Source organism: Ictidomys tridecemlineatus, chromosome 8, assembly GCF_052094955.1.
Source record: "Ictidomys tridecemlineatus isolate mIctTri1 chromosome 8, mIctTri1.hap1, whole genome shotgun sequence".
NCBI classification, from domain to species: domain Eukaryota; kingdom Metazoa; phylum Chordata; class Mammalia; order Rodentia; family Sciuridae; genus Ictidomys; species Ictidomys tridecemlineatus.
Genome location: NC_135484.1, coordinates 143,125,097 through 143,147,577, shown reverse-complemented (window position 1 = coordinate 143,147,577; position 22,481 = coordinate 143,125,097). Strand labels below are relative to the sequence as shown.

Below are 22,481 nucleotides of genomic sequence, written 5' to 3'. Positions count from 1 at the left end.
AAGCAGGCCAATTCTAAGAAGCTTTGAACCAGGCTTATCTTAGGGGAGTAGGGACGGGGCGTACCCTGCGCAAGCCCCTCACTTCCGCAACTCTCAGGAAGGGGCGGGGTCGTTTCCTGGCGGGCGGGAGGGCGACTGGGATCGCGTGTTAGATGTTGTGGTGTGATCAGTATCTCGGTGCTTCCTCACTGGTTGTGATTAGGTGTTAGGTTTTGTTTTTGTGCAGGCAGCGGTGGAGGGAGGACTTTTTTTGTCGTTACAGGACGAGAAAGAGTGGGACTTGAGCTTCCCGGTTCCCGGAGCCGGCGGTGCCAGCGCCGGGGTCGTAGCCACAGGCGTGAGCGCGCAGGACTCAGTTTGGGGCCCTAGAAGTCGGCCTCCGGGGTTCCTGCCGGCCCTGGCCGGGTCCTCCCGCGCGGCACACCTTTCCTTCTAGCTTGTTTCGCGCGTCTTCACCCCGGGGTCAGATCGGCCAACGTTATGGCGCATCTTGGAGAGGGAGGATGACCCCGCATCTGAAGAACAGATGACTCGAGGGAGAAGGGCACGGTCATCGTTGGTGAAGAATCTAGAAGGAAATCTGTCGTTTATTTCAGTTACCATCTCCCTCTCCCACCTGTTTCCAGTTTAAGGGCAAACGTTTTACAAAAGCATTTTACATTTGAGGTTTTAAATCGTAAGGTTTAAGTAGAGATTTAGAGATGTGTTGGGAATTGCAGCTTACTCACTAGGGCTCCCATTAGCGGAAATCTTAGGTAGTACAGTTCTCCTAACTCCCATAGCAGGTTCATTTGACAGGGGATCTTGCATAAGTCCACTTCTAATCTTCAACCCTACCCCCTTTGAATGGTAATAAATCCTTCAGTGCTTAGAGCCTTTTGTTTCCTAATGTTTTTGTTTTCTCTGGTGTTCTGAATTGCCCATACCTATTTAACTCGGTACATATCTTAAGTGATGCATGTTTGGGTCTTGTGGGAACGATTTCGCTTTGATGCTTTGTCATGGCAGGGCCAGGAAGGGCCTGTATTCTGCCAACTTTGGCTACTCCACCTGTAAGCACTCAAGACACTGAAATGCTATAAACAAACTAATCTGTTCACTGTTACAGAGCATTTCCTTGAGTTAATACCAATGTTACTGTTACAAAAAGTCAAATTACTTGACTTTAGTTTCTATTTACTGTAATGACATCCTCCAGAACACCACTAGAATCCCAGGAATGGGATTTGACATGGGACAGATAATGAGTAAGGATTTTTTTTTTTTTTAGAGAGAGTGAGAGAGGAGAGAGAATTTTTAATATTTATTTATGTTTTTTTTTTTTTTTTTTTTAGTTCTCAGCAGACACAACATCTTTGTTGGTATGTGGTGCTGAAGATCGAACCTGGGCCGCACGCATGCCAGGCGAGCACGCTACCACTTGAGCCACATCCCCAGCCTCAAGGATGTTTCTTTGAAGTCTCATTTTATCTTAAACATGACTTTTGGCATCTTACTCTATGGCAGTTAATGCAATAGTAGTAGTCTCCCATTCTAAAAGGGAAAAGAAACTTTTAATAAAATTTTCAATATCACATACTTATAGTGTTGCTTCTAAAATGTCCCTCACCCTGCCTTATTTCCCCCAAAGAAGTCTCAACTGCTTTTTGAGAAGTAATGGTACTCCTTAATATTTATTGGAACTAAGTTAGCACACAGGATAATTACTGTTGTTAAAAGGAAAATTATTTAGATCAATAAGTGTAGTAGTTTATGTGATTAGCAGATTGGGCAGGTCCCAAAACTAGAGCAAGTTCTGAGAATTCCAAACAATGTGATCAGACAGCAATAATAGGAAAATGGTTGTGGGACATGAAAAATAACTTACTTAGTTATAGGTTCGTCCACTGACTGGTCTGTTTATCATAACTTAATCCTTTGATTGATTGTAAGGCCTCCAATTACCAAAACTTGGTTACTGTGATTAAACTCTATTGGTTTGGTCTGTGGGACGTAGTGCAAGTACCCACTTCAAACCCATTGCCTCCCACAAATTTTAAGATTATAGCACCTTTTACTGTCAGATTTTTACCTGTAGAAATATTTGTTAAGTTTTAGAGTACGTTACAACTCAAAAAACAACTTTTGCTTCAACCAGGGATCTTAGAATATAGTTGGTTCTACAGTGGAAACTGTAGCATAGGCACCATAAACACAACAAAGTGATTTTCCTCTTTAAACTGTTAGAGAATCATGAAAATTATCAGTTCAAAAAACTTAGCATTGGGCTGGGTTTGTGGCTCAGCGGTAGAGTGCTCGCTCGCCTAGCACGTGGGAGGCCCTGGGTTGGATCCTCAGCACCACGTAGAAATAAATAAATAAAATAAAGATGTGTCCAGTTACAAACAAAAAATAAATATTAAAAAAAAACTTAGTGTTTAACACAATGCTAAAGATAGTGAGCAGGAAGAGGTTGTGGAAAAATTTCAGGGGTTTTGAATCCCTTGAAATTAAATGCAAAATGTGCCTATAAGTTTGAGGAGGAGAATATTGATAAAATTTCATCACATTTTCAAAGATATGCCTCCTGAAGGGTAAAACACCCTAACTCAGACTTTGGTGATAAATGCTGAAATGTGTCCAGAATCATTTTCAAGATCACACAGGTAAGTATCAGCCACTATTGCTTCTGCTGCTGCTTTTTACATTTCCTTCTCTTGAACCTTCTCTTCCACAGAGAACAAAGCAGCAGCATTTCATTTCATCCACAGCCATGGCAGTATGTTCATAACTTGCTCAGGTTAAAATATTCACTGAAGAAGAACAATGCAAAATTACACTTCTGTTCAACTGGATTTGAACTGAGCTTATTTCCTTTAAAATCTGTTTTCTTCCAAAAGATGTTAAAAAAAAAAAATCTAATCGCATGAAAGCTGCCAGTTGCCAAAAAATAACAAACTAGAGAAAGTTCTGTAACCAATAGTAAAACAACAAAAATTTTTTCCAAATTTTAAATTACTGATTGAAAAGGTTTTTTTGCAACTTGAGTCATGTAATGATTTGTTCATTCATTCATTCAACAGGTAGATATTGAGCACCTGGCTTTGATTTGACAAGGAACCAGCTAGTTTCCTTTTGGGGTGGTGGTGGTGGTGATAAGGTGGATATCTTAGGTTAAAAGCTGTATATAGTGGAGAAAAATCAGCTCTTTTAGAAATATCAAAAGTCTAATATTCCTGTTCAAATACCTTCCTTTCTTAATGTGAAAAGTAGTAATTTTAATTTTTTTGCAGGACTGCGGGGTTGCCTGTGGTTGTATTTCCGGAGGACTTTGATCTTTGTATTTTACAGCTAAAGGAAGCAGAGATAGTGCCTGTCAGTTTCTCACTGCTGTGACAATATACTTGTGGAAAACAGGAGAAAAGATTTTGGGAGGATTCAGAGTTTCGGTCAATAATCAGCAGGCTTCATTGCTGTTAATCCTATAGCAAGGCAGAAACTTGGAGAAGGGTGTGGTGGAGAAAAGGTGCTGTCGTCCTGACAGCCAGGAAGCAGAGAGAGAAAACAGGGTGAGGACTCCCTAAGAACCTCCCTTTAACTAGGTCTCACTTCCTATATTTCTGTCACTTCTCAATAGTCCATTCAGCTATGAGCCCATCAGTGGATTCATCCATTGATGAGGTCAGAGCCCCATGATCCAATCACTTCCCCAAAGTCCCACTTCTGAACATTACTGCATTGGGGACCAAATCTTCAACATGTGAGCCTTTAGGAACATTCCAGATCCTAACCATAACAGTAGCCAACTTTCCCTGGACACTTACTAGTGTCTATTGTCCATCCCTATATAACCTTATTTCACCTGCTTCATGGGAGTACATAAGGTTTGCAGTTGAGGATTTTAAGAGTAAAACATTTGTGAGTACTCTATCACTCACTTCCAGGGGCCCTAAATGCCTATTCTCATCATGGAACCTTGCTCACAGTCATCTATTCCCCAGCTCCTGTCATCTTGGGTGGTTTTAACACTGTATGTTGGCTTCTACCTTCCTCAACCTCCTTACACCTTATCAATGTTCAACTTCCACATTCTAGCTGTGGGCTCAACTCTGACCCATTCATAGCCACATTTCTGATTTTCTTTCTATAAAATAAAACCAGTCCTGAAATGATAAGGAAAAAAATAAATTTTTACAGAAAGAACCTTTAATATGTTTTATTGGATATCTAAGCTGTTGTAGTTAGAGATTTTGTTTATCGTTATGTTATAAAACAATAGTGGAAGAAACCAGTTTTGGTCGTTAGGGAGTCAGACCTGTATGTCTTCCAGATTGTTAAAAGATAATGTTCACTGATACTTGCAAAAGCACTGTTCAGGATTATGGGGTTGGTATAAGGACCCTTATAACCGGGTCTAGCAGTGGAGGAGATTGGACTGAACTCTGAATTCAACATTGGCAAGTAGGAATTTATAGTTAAGAAGCAAGGTGAGGATCAGTGGGTGAAAAATCAACTAAGATGAAGCATTAGGGGTGAAGGGGCTTCTGGCTAAACCCATCTAACAGGATCCTTGCTGAAGACAAGCCAGGGTGATCAGACATCATCTGGGAGATGGTGGAGGGTGAGGAATCAGATCAGATATTGCACATGATAAGATATCCAGGATGAGGGGTTCTGGCTAAACTGCTTTAATGGGGTTCTTTTGCTAGCACTGGATTTTATAATTGTGTGTACAAATAGGCCTAAGAGAAGGGCCAGAAGCCTGAGTAAAGTTTGACTAAGCCAAAAATAATAGTAATAAACCTTTAGGACCCAGTGTTCTTGTGTATAACTCCTCCTTGTGTCACTTCAAGGCCCAAGACAGCTACAGAAGCATTTTGGCTCCAAGCTTCATATCTGTAATATCTGCATTAAGCCTGGGAATAGGATGGAGGACAAAGAGACTTCCCATCTAAGCAAATGTTATTTGTCCACTTAGCTTTCCTCAGTCCACCTGGCCATATCCAGCTTCAAGGCAGGAGCTAGGAAAGAATATGCATTTCTTGAATCTATTATGCTCCAAGTAAAACAAGGTTTCTTTTATTAAGCAAGAAAACCCCATTGTACCTAGCAATGTCAGCCACAGGTGACATTAAAATATATTCAATAAAATATATTGAAGACAGAGAGATCAGCTAGAATACAAACTCCAGTTACCACCATTGCCCTTAGTCCTGCCTTGCAGATGGTGGGAGCTAAGGAAATAATTGATGAATAGTTACATAATCTGAATTCATCATGTTTATTGTTTTTCACATTATAGGTCAATATAGACTACATTAAGCATTTGAATAGCTATTGACAAGCTTCAGGGTATGGCCCAACCATAAGTGCCTTATTTATACCCAAAGTTATGTCAAATTTTCACACCTTGCTACTCAAAGTGTTGGAAATTGACTAGAAATGTAGATTCTGAGGCTCCACTTCAAATCTGGATGGTTTAAGACCTGTGTTTTAATGTGCATGGTAATTTGTATGCACATTAAAGTTTGAAAATACCATTTGCTTTATTATGTTTTCACCTTTTAAAAATTGCTCGGGAACTAGGTGCAGTGGCACACACTTGGAATCCCAGCGGCTTGGGAGGCTGGGACAGGAGGATTGTGAGCCAGCCTCAGCAACAGCAAAGTGCTAAGCAACTCAGTGGGACCCTGTCTCTAAATAAAATACAAAATAGGGCTGGAGATGTGGCTCAGTGATTGAGTGCCCCCGAGTTCAATCCCTGATACAAAAAAAAATTGCTGGGGTTTGGGGATTTAGCTCAGGGGCAAACACTTGCCTCATATGCACAAGAACTGGATTTCAGTCCTCAGCCCTAAAAAAACAAAAACTGAACAACAGAAATATTGCTCTAATTTTTAAAATAATAATAATAATTATTATTATTATTATTTGCAGTACTGGGGACTGAACTCAGAGGCTATCACCAAGCTACATCCCCAGACCCTTTTATTTTAATAGTTCTGGGATTAAACCCAGTGGTGTTCTACCACTGAACTATACCCTCTGCCCTTTTTATTTTTTCTTTTGAGACAGGGTCTCCCTAAATTCCCTGGGCTGACCTCAAACTTTTGATCTTCCTGCCTCAGCCTCAGGGTTGCTGCTGGGATTATAGGTGTGCACCACCATGACTGGCCTCTTTAAAATTTTATCCTGTCCCTGCATTAATGTAGGGTGTGTGTGTGTGTGATATACACTTCTCTGCCTCTTGATTTTGCAGCTGGTTAGGATAATGATTTCAACCTGCAGGGGATTAAAAAGATCATTCAGTGCCAGTTCTAATAGAAGATAACTTGGGGAAAGAATATCAGATTCTGGTAGTTGTCTTAAGGTTTTAGTTATTAAAAGTGATTCTTACCTATGGCAAGGGTGCTGTGGAGACGTCTAGGTTCTCTATAGTTCTCTCCCTCTCCACCCCCCCCCACTTTTGCTGGCTTCCCAGGCCTGCCATTTGGGAAGGGCGCTGATTGCTGGAATTGAGGAAGTTTGCAGAAGTTTCCCCAGCTGACAGCAGTGCACCCTGCCTCTACCCCACCCTTGCCCGCTTGTCAGGAAAGTCAAGCAATTAATTGCCTAGCAGGAATTGCCACTCAATGTAATGACTCATGGGTTGTAAAAAAACTGTTTGTAAGGATTAGCACATGCTGACATTTTTGACACAGGAATCAAACTGTGGATTTCCATCTTCCTTTGTCAAGTTTCTAGATAAATGGCCAGATGGGAGAATTTTGCAAGTTTTGCCATATCTCAACAAAATAACTATTACTGCTCCTGGAAAAGGTGAGTTTCTCCCCTCTCCTACTTTAAATGGAAATGAAAGCCATTACGTTCTAACTAACATAATACTTTTGGCAACTGATAGACTAATTGCTTTGAACATTAAGTGTTTTTGAACAATTGAAGTAGAAATCATTCTTACCTGAAACTTCCTTGAAAGAAAAAAGCATTGTGCGTGATTCTGCCTAGGTTTGGCATGGTTGTCATTCCTCTGCTATTAGAGTGGGCAGCCAGAATCCCACACTGGCCAGGGTTACCATAGTGGTGACCGATATGAGCAGCCACAGCTCTCTTATCCTCTTTCCTGCTATAGCTACAGCTGCGCAGTGAGGGGGAATGGACCCAGCCTTTTTCCTGCACCCAAGATTCCTGAACAGCCAGCTGGAAATTCACTTATGCCTCAGGTAACCCTCCCTAAAATGGATCTTGTCATTTGTGTGCGCAATGGTGTAAACATCATTTTTCCTTCTTGACACATTCATGTCCTCTCAAAGTCTCACGCCCATGACTTTGGCTCTCTGTTTTTGTTTTGTTCTGGTTTGGTTTGATTTTGGTGCTAGGACTTGAACTTGAACCCAGGGACACTTTACCACTGAGCTACATCCCCAGTTCTTTTTATTTTTTTACTTTGGGATGGGGTCTCGCTAAGTTGCTGAGGCTGGCCTCAGATTTGCAATCCTCTTGCCTCAGCCTCCCCAATTTGCTGGAATTATAGACGTGCTATGGTGCCTGACTGGCTCTCTGTTTTAATACCAGACAGTAAAGCTGATGACCTAAGGGGAAAGAAATTAACAGGCTTATTGAGGTATAATTGATATAAAAGGCCCCTGAAAACTTCTGCACATATTGATCTGTATATGTTTCTCAAATTGTATATAGTTGATATATTTGGCCATATGCATAACCTAAGAAATTTTGACTTGCAAGTGATTTAAGAGAAAAGAAAGCTCTTTTCTGGAAACAAAATAATGAGCTGGTGAACTCTTGACCTAAATTCTTGGTACTAAAGTGTGTGTGTTGCTGGAACCCAGGGCCTTGCACATGCCAGGCAAGTACTCCACCGTTGAACTACATCCCAAGCCCTCTAAATTGTATATTATCATCCCAAAATAGATTTTTACTCTTTTCACATTTAAACAAGGATAAGAAGTAGCTTTGGGATTTGTTTGACTATAACAGAAAACATGAGCACCCTTTAGAAACATTTTAATATTGCCATTACTAGAGTAATTTTTTTTTTTTTTGTACCAGGGATTGAACTCAGGGGCACTTCACCACTTACCACATCCCCAGCCCTTTCTATTTTTAATTTTGAGACAGGGTCTTGCTAAATTTCTTAGGGCCTCACTAAATTGCTGGGGCTGGTCTTGAACTCACAAGAGTTGCCTCTTGCCTCAGCCTCTTGAGCTGCTGGAATTACAAGCACACTCCAGTCTACCCAGCTAGAGTAACATATTTCTAGTAAGGAAAATCTTCTCCATACCCCCCATACCCTCCCTCTTCTTCATTCCCTCCACTTCGGAAAGGAAAAAAAAAAAAAAAAAAAAAGCCCTGTTGGAGTAGATCTAAGTCTTAGATCTTTCCCCTTTACTCTTGCTGAATCAGTGAGGTTAGGCCCTGTTTCTGTTTGGGGGTCAGGTGGGGTGCTTTGGTTAAGAATATAGTATACATATGGCTTGTTTCTGGCTTCTGTTTCTACGTTGTTTGCAGAGAGCTTTCTTTAAAATTTTCTAAAAATCCCCAATCGAGGGGCTGGGGTACAGCTCAGTGGTAGAGCTTGTGTTTACCATGCAATTCAATCTACAGCACCAAGAAAAAACCCCTAAAATCTCCCATTTAGATGTTCTGTGTTTTTATCTCATCCTTTATCTGACTTTGGAAATGTTTTCAGTGCTTCAAAAAATTTCCTTCAACCTATCTTCAAACATGTGCCTGAATGTTTTGTTTCGCTAAGAATAGCTTCTCTGGAAGAGGAAGGGCTGGACTAAAGGATATAACATTCAAAATGTTAAACAGGAGATTAGCCATGAAAAAGCCTTCCCTTTCCCTTACCGTTTGGGCTGTGCTTATTTCTCCTGGATCTGTGTGTGATTAGCCAGTCTCACAGGCAAGGGAGGCAGGGCCTACTGTTCAGGGCCAACATCTTTTATAATGTTCACTGGTATCTGTGTCCCATGACCTTGTTGCTGTCCTTTATCTATTTTTTCTGGTTGAGGGGTGTCCCCTTTGCTTGATTGCATAAGTTACTTGTGGAAATTCACACTTTGCACTCAAAAGGTTATGGACTTTCCTTCTGGGTTTGTGGTGATTGTGTGATGGCCTTGGCCTTAACATCAAAATTGAATTTAACATCTATCTAGACCCTTGGTTTCTAAAATTTACATTTGCTTTGCATCTTTTTTGCCCAAACTCTCATTTTCAATTTTGTTTTTAGTCTGTTTTAGGCGCCTCTTATGTAAAAATTTTCTCTTTAGATTTCTCATCTCTTTTTTTAAACTCAGTTTGGGTTTCTCCTTTTTAGCAGATGTTCAGTATTGCATCACCTTTTACAAGAAAACAAAAATCATCACTTTAAGTGTAGTGCGCTTTTCTTTCACATCTTCCTTTCTTTTCCTCTTAGTGGTTACCCTTTATATCTTTAAATAGGGAGATCTGGGTATGAGTATATCATCAGCTTCAGAAATTGTTTTAAAAAATTTCTCTTCCAATCATGAGAACGTTAAAAAAAAATTAACATCCTTTTTTTCTCACCCTACTAACCCTTCCCTCCATTTTTCTAACCATTTTAGAGTTTTTTGATCCCCTTCAGGATTTTTTTGATCCCTTTGTCTAGTTGAATTATTACTTATAGAATGCACTTGTTCCTTTAATTATTACAAATATACCGTCAGTGACTAGTTACCACACTGCCATCTGCCAGTCATCCTCGTGGGTATTCCTGAAGGGAAAGCTGGAAGGCTCTGTGGTGGGTTTCTCACTCCCAAGACCTTATTTTGGTCTTGTCTGATGACATGTATTCTCCACGAGATGCTATAATTTTATTCCCCACCATGTTCTGCCTGGTCCATGAATCTGCCCCAACAGATTCATGGGTTAGTCCAACACCCCAAAGAGGCCCCTCCTTTACATTTTGACATGGTGACTTGCCCAAGATCAGAGGAAGTAATGTGTTCAGAATGATTCTCAGGTCTTTGGGGTCCCTCAGCACAACTTCTCTAGGCTACCGCCAACCATTTATATAGGCACTTTTCTTTAAGGACGACCTGGATGGGAAAAATGCTTTGTCTCCAGGTAGTTTCTGTTTATCCCTGGCCATTTAGGATTCATGTTCATCAGGGCACACATTGAAAAGGAGGACATGTGAGATCTGGACCTTATATTTTAGGAAAGACCTCCTTTAAGCAGATTTTGGTGATATTGGCCATTTCCAAATAGAAAAAAGACACAGATCGTGTGATTAGATTTATGATAACTATATCTTTTATTTTCCAAACCAAGACATATTTCAGAGTAAAGAGATGACATACTTTCAGATGCACCGAAGAGAGAGATCTTTGGCTCTCAATATCATCTTTTTCTTATTAGCAAGGGAGGTTTCATTAAGCATTGTTATAGGAGTTAATTTCTGGGTTAGGACAGTTCCTTGGAACAGCTGCACGTGCTTGAAAATGAAAGTTCCCAGCAGGTGTTTAGAAGGGGTCATTAACATTTGTGCTGCTCCAGAAGCGCCAATAGAGTCTGAGTTAACCAACAGAGATTGACTTCAGGAGCGCTTCTGGAATTTACTTCTCTCAGGTAAAAACCATGATTGATTGGTCTGCTCTTCTGCAGCCTCTGCATTTCCTTGAAAACTTTAATGTCCCCAAACTTAGCTGAACCGTGGGTCTGGGTCATGAGGAAAATGTGTTTGTGGAGACTGCAGGTTGTGTTTTGGAACAAAAGTCGGGGTACAGGTAGAGAGAGTGCCATCTAGTTCAGGAATAAGAAGTCAGGATGCCCAGGGATCCAGCCAAAGACCTAAAAGGTCAATTTTCAGAAGCTACAGACAGGCCAGAAGCCTCTGTCAGGCATGTCCCTCCTTAGTGACTTTTCTTCTGTTGGCTCAGTTCACTCATTTCATAATTGTAGTGTTACAATATTTAAAGATTTTTCTGATCAAAATTCAACCTAAATGTGCTTAGTGGAGCTTAGACTTTTAAATTTTATTTTTGAGAGCTAAATATTTTTTCCCAAGAAAGCATGTATTGATGTTCAGTCTTTATAATTTTCTTTTTTTCTTAAGATACCCATTTTTCTTTGTAGGAGACCACAGCTGCATCTGAACACCAAGATGAGGACCCACTAGAAGGTAATGTGAACCTTGTGTCACCATGATTGAAAACAAAACTTAACCATGTTTCTTGCTTCTTCACCCACTCAGCTTGCTGGAAACTGTGAGATCTTCCTGGAACATTCCAGCACAAGTTGCTGATGCCTTTCTCTTCAGTAATTTGTCCTGTTTGGGGAATCTGTTTCTATAGAATCAATGTCAGCTGATCCACCCCTGAGGGGGTTTCTGAAGGATGGGGGGAATAGAGACATTTCCAAAAACTAAGACAACGGTGTGTAGTTTAAGATCCGTTCCCTCCATATGTTTAGATTTTGTGTTCTGCTGAGTTCAAATGGTGTCTGCCAAAGTTTAGGCGTTGTCAGCCTAAACTCTAAAGCAACAGTGTTGGGAGGTGTGCCCTTTAAGAGGTGACCAGATCTTGAGGGTTCTGTCTTCTTGCAAGGGTTGATGCAGTTACTGTGGGAGTAGATTCATGACAAAAGGATGAGCCAATCCTTGTCACCTGTTGTCCTTCTGCCATGGGATGATACTGCAAGCAGAGCCTGGCCAGGTGCTGCCCCTCAATCCTGCACTTTTCAGTCACCAGAAAACGAGCTAAATACATTTCTGTTTATTATAAATCACCCAGTCTCAGCATAAAATGGAGCATGACAGGTGGTTCTAAAATGACAGGCAGGTGGTGGTTTCTATTGTTCTACTTTGAAAAGAACAAAGTTTTTCTACTCGGGGAAGGACCTAGTTTTCTGAATGTGTCCCTTTTGAGGAAGGAAAGAAAATATTTTGCTTGTATTTTAAGTAATGGGAAAGAGACATAGAGGAGAAATACAGAGAACGCTGTTGCCCGATTCTTGTCACATGTCTCTCTGGTCCCTTTCTCCTACGTGAGCTGCTGCCTGACAAACCCACACACTGCCTTTGTGATCCCCATCAAAGATGGGAGCAAACAGAATTTGCAGATGAGTGGGTACTCAAAGTACTTACTTTAAGGACAGGAAATAGTTGTTTAAAAGAAATCTTTACATGCTATTGGGCAGTTCTAGTTTTTAGTACTTTAATTTACATATTTACTTATTTAGCTTGCTGGGAGTTTCTTTGGGGTTAAAGTATGAGCTATTCTCCATGCCTTCGTTAGCTATGCAGACATTAAAAATAAAAGCATAAGAGCTTATAGGAAGAGTGAGCTTTCTGAATCCACAATGCCAGGACTCAGATCCCACTGATTAGCTCTGTAATCCCCCCAAATCTCCAGTGTATGGGTTTCCCCTATTTTAAAACAGGGACATTCATACCCCTCTCATAGGGTAGCTAAGTGTGGTTTCTTTCTTTCTTTCTTTCTTTCTTTCTTTCTTTCTTTCTCTTTCTTTCTCTTTCTTTCTTTCTTTCTTTCTTTCTTTCTTTCTTTCTTTCTTTCTTTCTTTCTTTCTTTCTCTTTCTTTTTCTTTTTCTTTTTCTTTTTCTTTTTCTTTCACCAGAGATTGAACCCAGGGGCACTTAACCACTGAGCCACATCCCTAGTCCTTTTTATTCTTAACTTAATGAGAATCTGTCTCAGAATAATCCAGGGCCTCACTAAATTGCTGAGGCTGGCTTTAACCTCTCCATCCTCCTGCCTCAGCATCCTGAGCAGCTGGGATTATAGGCGTGCACTATGTGTGATATCTAAATCGCTCTTAAGTGTCTTAGCAGAAGCTGGCACCTAATGACCAACTGTTAGCTAGTCATAGATCTGAAGTAGCATGGCTCAGTGATGTCATACAAAAAAAAAAAAAGAAAGAAATATCTCTAAAGAAAGGTCCAAAGAGTTCTCAGAAACAAGGTGGAGCTCAACTCAGAAATAGCAGTGTTCTTGTCATAGTTGATGGAAAAACATTTCAGCAAGTGCCAGTCAAAGGCATAGACAGAGGTTTTTTTAGGAAAGCAGATATATATAATTAAGAGAGAATAAGGGCAATGTCAAGAGAGAGAAAGACCTTTGGGTTAAAGCAAGGAATATATGTTCAAGTGAGATTGTGGGCTATTTCAAGAGAGAGAGGTGAGGTTTGGGGGGTTCCCGGCTGTTCTTTAAAGGAAACTTGATGAGAAGTAGGTATGGAAAGGTATGTGGGAGTGATATTAGTCCAGTGATCTCAAGACGGGTTCTCAGGTCCCCAGGCTGAAGTGGTCTTTGTTATCTGATCAAAAGATATTACTGAAAAGTTCCCTAAGTTATAGGTTCCTCAAGATATCACATCTATCTATTGGGGAGTTAATTAACAATGCCCAGATAGATTTACAGATTTCACAGAAATTTGGGAATAACAGAACTGTAAGAGAAACTGGCTTAGGAAGTGAGCCTTGGAAACCATGTGGAACTTCTGAATTAAAATTCTATTTTGGGGCTGGGGTTGGCGCTTGCCTAGCACATGTGAGGCACTGGGTTAATTCCTCAGCACCACATAAAAGTTAATAAACAAAATAAAGGTGTTGTGTCCGTGTACAACTAAGAAAAATATTTTAAAACATCCTATTTTCTTGTCCTTCCTTTATGTCTCCTTTATACCTGTTTCTTATTCTACCTCAGTAGAAATGTAACACAAAACATCAAGCCATCCAGATAGATAATTTAAAATTTCCTAGAACTTTTAAGAAAACTAAAGAGACAGGTAGAATTAATAATATTTCTTTTTTATTCTTTCCTTTTGTTATTTGGGATTGAATTCAGGGGCACTCTACCACTCAGCTGTGTCCCCAATCATTTTTTTAAAAAAACTTTTTTTTACTTGAGACAGGGTCTTGTGAAGTTGCAGAGGCTGTCCTCGAACTTGCCATCTTCCTGCATCACCCTCCCGAATCGCTGGAATTCTAAATGTGTGTCACCACACCCAGTTTAATAGTATTTCTTTTACTTAACATATGTCATGGAATGAATGTTTGTGTCTCTCCTCCCAATTCTTTTAGGGAACCCTAACCCTCCATGTGATGGTTTTAGGGAACAGGGCCTTCTAGGGGTGGTTAGGTTTGGATGGGGTCATGTGGTTAGTTCCCCTATAAGAGTCACTAGTGAGCCTGGGTCCTGGCTCTTTGCTCTCCACCATGGGAGGACATGACATCTTGGCAGTCTGCCACTAAGAAGAGGACCTTCTCCGTAACCTGACCATTCTGGCACCCTGATCTTGGCTTCCAGTCTCCAGAACTTCGAGAAATCAGTCTCTGTTGTTTATAAGTCATCCATATTTATGATTCTTTTATAGCAGCTCAAACTGAGTAGGATAATATCCCAAATATTATTTCAATGTGTAGTCAAAATACAAAGAATTAAGGAGACTTTTACATTTTTCTGCCAAGTCTTTGAAATGTAATATATTTTTTTCCAATTTTTTATAGTGGTAAAACACACATAACATTACATTTTTCACCTTAAACATTCTTAAGCATTAAGTGGATTCATTATCTTGTGCAACCATTACTACTTTGCATCTTTAGCCCTCTCTTCATCTTGTACAACTGAAAGCAAATCCAGTGATAATCTCTCTTTCCTCCTTCCCCTAACCCCTGGAAACTATCATCTTTCAACGAGGTGTGTATTTTATCCTCATATCCCATGCATGGATAGCTGTGTCCCTTATTCTGTAGCCACCTGTTGTTAGTGGCTATTGTGTTGAACACTGAAGGAGTTGGGTAAATATGCTGCTTTGTTGAGCTGGTTACTTCAAACCAAGGGCACCTGGGGAGCAGCAAGTGCAAGGAAAGGCTTTCTTTGAACTTCCTTTATCTGCTTGGGGACAGATCCTCCAAAGGAAATGGTTTTCCTGAAACCCACCTCCCCAGGAATTTGATCAACCAAAGAAGCTTACCTACATCACTGGAAGGGAGGCTGAAGACAGACACCATACCCAGACATTCTTCTAAGGGCCCATTTATCTTTCCCAGTTATTATTTACTTTCCTCTAAGTTGTCTACTTCCTTTTTTCTCCCCTATAAAGAAGGTATATAGATGGTGAGATGGTGCACGCCTGTAATCCCAGCAGCTTGGGAGGCTGAGGCAGGAAGACCACGAGTTCAAAACCAGCCTCAGTAATTTAGTGAGGCCCTAAGAAACTCAGCAAGACCCTGTCTTAAAAATAAAATATAAAAAAGGGAAGGTGATATGGCTCAGTGGTTAAGTGTCCCTGGGTTCAATCCCCAGTACCAAAAAAAAAAAAAAAAAAAAAAGGCATATAAAAAAGCTTCTAGATCTCACTGTGTTTTCAGTTATTCACTTTTCTTTGATAGGATGCCCCACACATGCATGTGATCAGTTTGTATGCTTTTTCTCCTGTTAATCTGCCTACTGTTGTTTTCCTTCATAGGTTCAATTATCAAATTCTCAGAAGTAGAGGGAAATTTTTTTACTACCCACCCCCCTCACAGCAGCATAGGTCTAGAAGGCCCACGGGTTTAGGGAAGATGTAAGCAGTTTGCTTTCATAGACTTCTGTTAGAGCTGTGGCCAACACCTAGACCACAGAATATGGGGTTTGTAGCTGACCACACTGTGTCTGTTTTCTTGTCCACAGGTTATAGGAGTGAGGGAGGGAGAGAGGGAGAGAGGGAGAGGAAGAGGGTGGAGACAGGGAGGGAGGGAGGGAGAGAGAAGTGCCTTTAACTTGAAGGAATGGAACCTAAGGCATGACTTTTAGAAAGAAAATTTCAGAAAGTTCAGGGGTTAAAAATAGAAACATAATTTCACAACTAGAAACTCTCAAAGGTTACAGGACTCAAAAATGTTAGGAAGCTCCCCAAATCAAGAATCGGACAACACAGTCACCAATGCCTATTTATGATGATCTCTGTCATAAAAAGATTAATAACTCAGGGTGCTGCATCACAGCTAAGGACAGCTCTAGGCTGGGTGGCTTAACCAACAGAAGTTCACTCTCTCACGGCTCTCCAAACTGGAAGTCCAGTTCTGGCCAGTTTGGTTTCTGGTGAGGACTCTCTTCTGGCTGTCAGGTGACAAACCTCTCACTGTCCTCACATGACCCCTGCTTTGTGCAGGCTCTCTGGTGTCTTTCCATATAAAGGCACTAATGGCGCTAGACCAGGATTCTACTCTTATGACCTCATCAAATGCTAATTATCTCTCCAAGGCCCCATCTCCAAATTCTACCCTATCAAGGATTAAATCTTCAATATATGAATTGGGGAGGAAGTGGGGACACAGGCATTCAGTCCCTATCAGGCACACAAAGGACAGTCCTGGAATGCATTTAGACTTCCAAAACGCACAAAGGAAAACAGAAAGGGCTTCTTTAGTTACATTTAGTACAAGGACAAAAAAATAAAACAAGGATAATGTTAAAAAAAAATCTGTAACATTGAAAGTCTTAGATACCTTTGGAAATCTGACAACCTGGACTGCAAACCCAGATCTAATGCCTTCATGATAACACCATGCCATCCCAGGTCTTCATGTGCTTTTGAATTAGTTACTATATAAAATGTATTCACTTCATCTGTGAAATAAGCAAATAAAGTGGCATCTCAAAGCAGGATCCTAGGAACCCTCGGTTTGGCTCACTGTGCTTAGACCAGGAACTCGAGGCTTACCCGTGACCTTCTCTTTCCCTGTTTCCCCGAATGGAATTCATCTCTAGAATATCACTTGAATCTCCCTTTTTCTCCTCCACCACTTATGTTGAGTTTGATGATATTGCTGCTTCTATAACTTAAATTTCTATCTTCACGTCTTACTGAAAGATCACACGGAATTTTAAAAAGTCAACCTTTAGTGTAATTCTTCCTGCTTGTGCTTTTTACAAACTCTCTAGTTTCCAGCCCTTTCCAATACGTGTTCTGTAAAACTCTATTTTCTTTGTGTCTGTTATTGTCTTCTTGCAGATTCACATCTTCATTTGGATATTGAAGAATTAAACAAGGAGTTTATGTTGAGAAGTGAAGAACTCTATGACTCCCTCATGAATTGTCACTGGCAGCCTCTGGATACAGTCCACTCGGACATCCCAGATGAGACCCCAAAGTGAAGCAAGGTGTTCAGTATCTATCCAGATTAACTGCATTTGTTTTTGTTTTTGTAGGGAAAAAAAAAAAAAAACCTCTTCCATGAATGTTCTGGATTCTGGATGTAAATAAAAACTTGCAGTACCTAAATGTTATTGATATGATGGATTATGAGGTACACTAACTCATCAGCCCCTCCATTCCTGGAAGTGTGTTACTTTAAATAAATGCCAGAAGAGATGCTATGACTATCTTGGTAGAACAAGTTGTTCTCCGAGACAGAGGAAAACAGGTTTAATATAAGTTGGACTTAAATTTAACTGATGGTGACATTAGCTACTCTGTTTTGTGGACTTCCTGTAACATTAATTTTCATGCAAGGTTTTTCATTTGTATCTTGTCTAGAAAATGTCAATTGGAACTAGATGTTTGTTCTCCACTGACCCTGGGGTGCTCTGTAAGAAAGCTGGTGTGACGGTGGAAGACAGTGGAGATGAACTTGTCTCAACTGAACAGAAAGATTCCTAAGCATGGAAAAAAAAAATTGCCTTTTCCAGATTGTTGATTTTCTAAGAGGAAAGAATTGGGCCTTTGTAAAAGCCAGTTCTGGAAAATAAATAAAAGTCAGTGCAGAAACTTCAGTGAGTCTTGACTGTGCTCCTTATTTAAAACAATATTTTTTTGTCCTGAAGTTGAGCATTGTGTCCTGTTTTATTGCTTTACCTTGCACGGAGACCCCTTGGACTGAGGTGGCTGACCTGAAGGCCAGAAGGTGTATGCTGTAGAAGGAGAGTTGATCAGAATTTGAGATCCCTTCTACTCTGGAGGTGTTTAACAGATGCTAAGTCTTGTACCAACTAGGCTCAAAGACCTGAATCCCCAGTGGAAGGCCTGGTGGTCTGCGCCTGGGATGAAGGCACTGCCTCTCCTGGGGCAGGGCTTCTCAACCTCAGTCCTGTTGCCACTTTGTCCTGGACACTTCTTTGCTAGGGAGACTGCCTTGTGCCTTATCCTGCCCTCTACCACTAGATGCCTGCAGCACCCTTGCACTCCACTTGGGACAACAGATGTCTCTGGATATTGTCAAATGCCTCCAGAAACAAAATTGCCCTGATTTAGAACCACTAGGAAAGGGCAATGTTTTTCCAATTGCAGGGTCTGTCAGAGTCGCCTGTAGGCTTTTTTAGATTCAAATTCTTGTATACCATCCTCAGTCCACTTCAGTAGATCCAGGGTGGAACTCTGTGTTAGTTAGCTTCTCATTGCTGTGACAAACACCTGAACAAAATGGAGGAGGAAAGGTTTTCTTGGCTCATGGTTTCAGTCCATTGTTGGCTGACTCCATTGTTCTGGGCTAGAGGTGGGGCAGGACATCAAGGCAGAGGAAAGCAGCTCAGCTCAGAGAGGGAGGGGCTGGGGACAAAGTATACCCTTCCAGGGTACAGCCCCAGTGACCTACTCCCTCCAACTAAGTCCTACCTCCAGCCTCTACCACTTCAAAATAATTCATTCAAATTATTGATCCACCAAATGGATTAATCCACTGATGAGGTTAGAGTCTCATGAACCAATCAGTCATTTCCTAAAAGCCCTGCCTCTGAACATTGCTATACTGGGGACCAAGTCTTCAACATGAGTCTTTGGGGATACTTCAAACCATATCAGGCCTGAACATTTTGAATTCTCAAGTTGTTGGGTAAAACTTCTGGTGGTGGTACAGATACCACTTCTAAAAGCTACCAGCTCAGGAACTTTCCTAACCGCTTCAGTTTAGTTCTGCCTGGAACCAAGGGTGAAGAATTCCTCTCACTCCCATCCCAGCACAAGGCCCTTGCTTTCCCACAGGGCCCTGAGTGGTTCAGGCACCCACTCCCCCTCTCCAGCTGTGTGTTTTAGGGACCAGCACCAGGTCCATCTCCACAGAGTGGCTCTTGCAAAGTCTGAGCCATGGGTAGTGATCCTATTCCTCTTGTAAAACCTTTGTTTAGGTGGAAACAGGATAAAATCTGCCATGAGCTCTGAGGACAAATTTTCCTCATTTTTAAAAAGGAAAAACAAGAGGCAGCTTCTATCTCTTTCTGAGCATCAGGTTTAGATGTGATACCTGGCCCAGCTGAAGCCAACTAGTAACCATTAGGGTACAACCTGAAGGTAGTGCTGGTACACTTAGGACGGTGATGACATCTGTGATCATAATAGTGGCCTTGTGCTGTTGATTAGCCAACCCTAGTGTCTCTCTGCTTGGAACTTGTTGTGTATAATTTACAGATGTTCCTTGACTTCCAGTGGAGATTATGCCACCACAAATCCTGTCCATTAAAAAAAAAAAAAAAGCTAAGTCAGAAATTTATTTAACACAATGACCCCATTGAACATCATAGCTTAGCCTGTCCTACCTTAGACATTCTCAGAACACTTGGCTTATAGCTGGGTAAAATTGTCTATTACAAAGCCCATTTTATAACAGTCCAATAGTTGTGTATACACACAGATGGGCATTTTGAAGATATGATGGGAAGCTGTGTTAGCTTTTCATTGCTGTGACTGATTTCATCTGACCAGAGCAACTTAAAAGAGGAAATGTTTACTTGGGGCTCATGGTTTCAGAGGTTCAGTGCATGGTTGGCCAGCTCCATGGCTCTGGGCCTGAGTGAGGCAGAGCATCATGGCAGAAGGGCATGGGGAGGAAAATTGCTCAGCCCATGGCAGCTGGGAAACCAGATGTGCAGGATCCAAGGGCAAAATCTAATCCCTGAGGGCACACCCCAGTGACTTGCTCCCACCTGTCTACAGTCACCTCCTGGTAGTCCATTCAAATTACTAGTCCATCTAAAGAAAATATGGCATATATACACAATGACGTATATATGACTTTCTGCAGTCATAAAGAATGGAATTATGTCATCTGCAGGAAAATGGATGGAACTTGAGAGCATGATGTTAAGTCAAATAAGTCAAATAGAAGTTAAAGGGCCATGTTTTCTTTTACATATAAAAGAGAGGGAAAAAGGGAAAAGAAAGGTGAAGGGAGTAGCTCATGGAAATCTAAGGCAGATCAGTTTTAGAGTAAAGAAAAGGGACAGGGGAGTGAGGGAGTAGGGAAAGGGAGGTACTGGGGAACCAATATTATAGATCAAATTATATGGTTATATCATGTGCATGTATAAATATGTAACAATGAATTGCACTACTATGTATAATTTAGATACACCAATAAAAATATGAGAAAAATGATTAACCCATCAAATGGATTAATCATCTGATGATATTATAGCTCACACAATTACATCACTTCACCTTGGAATATTCCTGAATTCCTTAACACAGGAAATTTTTAGAGAAAAATCTCATATCCAAACCATAACAGAGGCTAAAACACAACATCCAAAAAATGCCGGCAACATAGTTTGCTTTAAAATATTGGTATTTACCTTCATGATTACATGGCTGGCTGGGAGCTGTTGCTTGATGCCACTGCCCAGCATCACAAGAGAGGATTGTACCGAATTCCAAGTCCAGTTCTACTGAATGGGTATTGCTTTCACGCCACTGTAAAAGTCCAGTTAAGTTGAACTGTGGTAAGTTGGGGCTGTCTGTATCTTCTCTTTAAGCCACTCTGAATTTTTGTTATTTGTAGCAAAAGTATCCTAATGGATACAGATAAAATGTGTAAAGAATTTGATGTCCTTAAGTCCAAAAGACGCCCATCAGTATGGACAGAGCGTGTTGTCTAACATGGCATAGCTATTAACCACGTGGGCTATTGTTGAAACTTCTTAAGTTTAAAATGAAAAATCTAATGTATGATATGTCAAGGTCATTGTACTGTCATGTGTAATTAATTAAAAAAAATAAAAATAAAATGAAAAATCTGCTCCCTCATTTACACTTGCCATATTTCAGTATTTTAATAGCCATATATTTGACCAAATTAGGCAGCACAGATTGTAGAATATTTCTATCACAGGCCAGTGTCATACAATAAAAACTGTGCCCTTAGGAGGAGAACAGTTAGGTTCACTTCTCAACCTTTATTTAGACTTTTCCCCTAATTATCCCCTCCCTCCACGAAATGTCCATTGCATAGATACATCTACTCTATGTCCTTTATACATTAGAATGAGCCAGAATTTTTTTTTATTTCATCCCCTCTAGAGCCATTTGTCACCTCCATGGGGTGCTATTGTCACCTGTTGAGAATGCATGGGTCAGCATCATGGCCATAAATAAGTTCAACAAGGCTTTTAGGTCACCATGAAGAATGTGGATCTTACTAACACTATCTGGTCTTTGTATCTTTATTTAGTTATTTATTTAGTTATAGGTGGACACAATGTCTTTATTTTACTTTATGTGGTGCTGAGGATCAAACCCAGTGCCTCATGCATGCTAGGCGAGCGCTGTACCTCTGAGCCACAACCCCAGTCCTGTACCTTTATTTTTATTTTTATTTATTTACTTATTTTTCTTGAGACAGGGTCACACTGTGTTGCCCAGGCTGGTCTCAAACTCCCAGGCTCAAGCGATCCTCCTACCTCAGCCTCCCATGGAACTGGAATTATGCACTGCACCTAGCCTAGACCTTTGTTCTTGAAGTTCAAAGTTCCAAAACGATGGGGATATATTTGCATTAATATTAAAGAAAAAATAACACACACACACACACACACACACACACACACACACACACGGATATACCAAGAACTAGGTAACTAGTTTATGCTTGTTCTGTTTATGCTTGTTCATGTTCCCCTAAGTATTAATTAATTAATTAATTAATTAATTAATTAATTAGTGGGGCTGAGAATTGAACCCCGGAGTACTCTATCAATGAGCTACCTCCCCAGTCCTTTTATTTTTTATTTGAGACAGGGTCTTGCTAAATTGTCAAAAGACTGGCCTTGAATTTGTGATACTCCTGCCTCAGCATCCCAACTTGCTGAGATCCCAGGTGTGTGCACTGTGCCTGGCCTAATTTGGTTTTTATAACAACTAATGGGAGACCTAAACTCTCTTGCTGAAATTCTCTTTGGCCTACTCCAAAAAGAAAAGGATGGCATCCCCCTACTCCAGTGTTCTTATTATAGATTGTTACGTTAGTGGCCCCAAATGAATCACTTCTGAGTGGCTATGCCACCGTCACATTAATGCTGGGCTTGACAAGGTTTGTTTTAACCAATGGGCCATCAGCAAATGTGACGCAAGCAGAGGGTTGATGAACTCTTTCACACTGGAGTTTGCTCTTTTGCAATCCTTTGCCATCACATAAGGAAGCCCCCTTAAAGCTGAAGTAGGAGAGGCCAGATAGAGGAGAACTGAGGAGACAGCCAGCATCACTGATAGACATGTGAATGAGGAACTCAGCAACTGCGGGGGAC

The 22,481-nt window shown here is 40.8% G+C and overlaps 1 protein-coding gene across 3 annotated transcripts; it reads left to right on the top strand.

Moving 5' to 3' along the window:
- Positions 1–95: 95 nt before the first annotated feature.
- C8H6orf52 (chromosome 8 C6orf52 homolog) lies at positions 96–17,744 on the top strand. Of its 3 annotated transcripts, XM_078020535.1 has the most exons (7): positions 2,557–2,645; positions 3,331–3,548; positions 6,717–6,798; positions 7,109–7,199; positions 11,098–11,143; positions 16,984–17,132; positions 17,509–17,744. In XM_078020535.1, the coding sequence occupies exons 3-6, from the start codon at positions 6,728–6,730 to the stop codon at positions 17,124–17,126; spliced, it is 351 nt and encodes a 116-aa protein (XP_077876661.1). In that variant the 5' UTR covers positions 2,557–2,645; positions 3,331–3,548; positions 6,717–6,727; the 3' UTR covers positions 17,127–17,132; positions 17,509–17,744. The 3 variants fall into 3 exon arrangements, with proteins under 3 accessions (XP_077876662.1, XP_077876661.1, XP_013215100.1); XM_078020536.1 differs by lacking the exons at positions 3,331–3,548; positions 6,717–6,798 and adding an exon at positions 96–849 and having other exon boundaries at positions 2,558–2,645; XM_013359646.4 differs by lacking the exon at positions 3,331–3,548 and having other exon boundaries at positions 2,558–2,645.
- Positions 17,745–22,481: the final 4,737 nt, after the last annotated feature.

Bases quoted from the DNA above. Each gene is read 5' to 3' on its own strand.
- C8H6orf52 (XM_078020535.1), top strand. From the start codon at position 6,728: ATGGCCAGATGGGAGAATTTTGCAAGTTTTGCCATATCTCAACAAAAT. The intron at 6,799-7,108 runs GTGAGTTTCTCC...TTCCTGCTATAG, and splicing joins TATTACTGCTCCTGGAAAAG to CTACAGCTGCGCAGTGAGGG. The intron at 7,200-11,097 runs GTAACCCTCCCT...TTTTCTTTGTAG, and splicing joins GAAATTCACTTATGCCTCAG to GAGACCACAGCTGCATCTGA.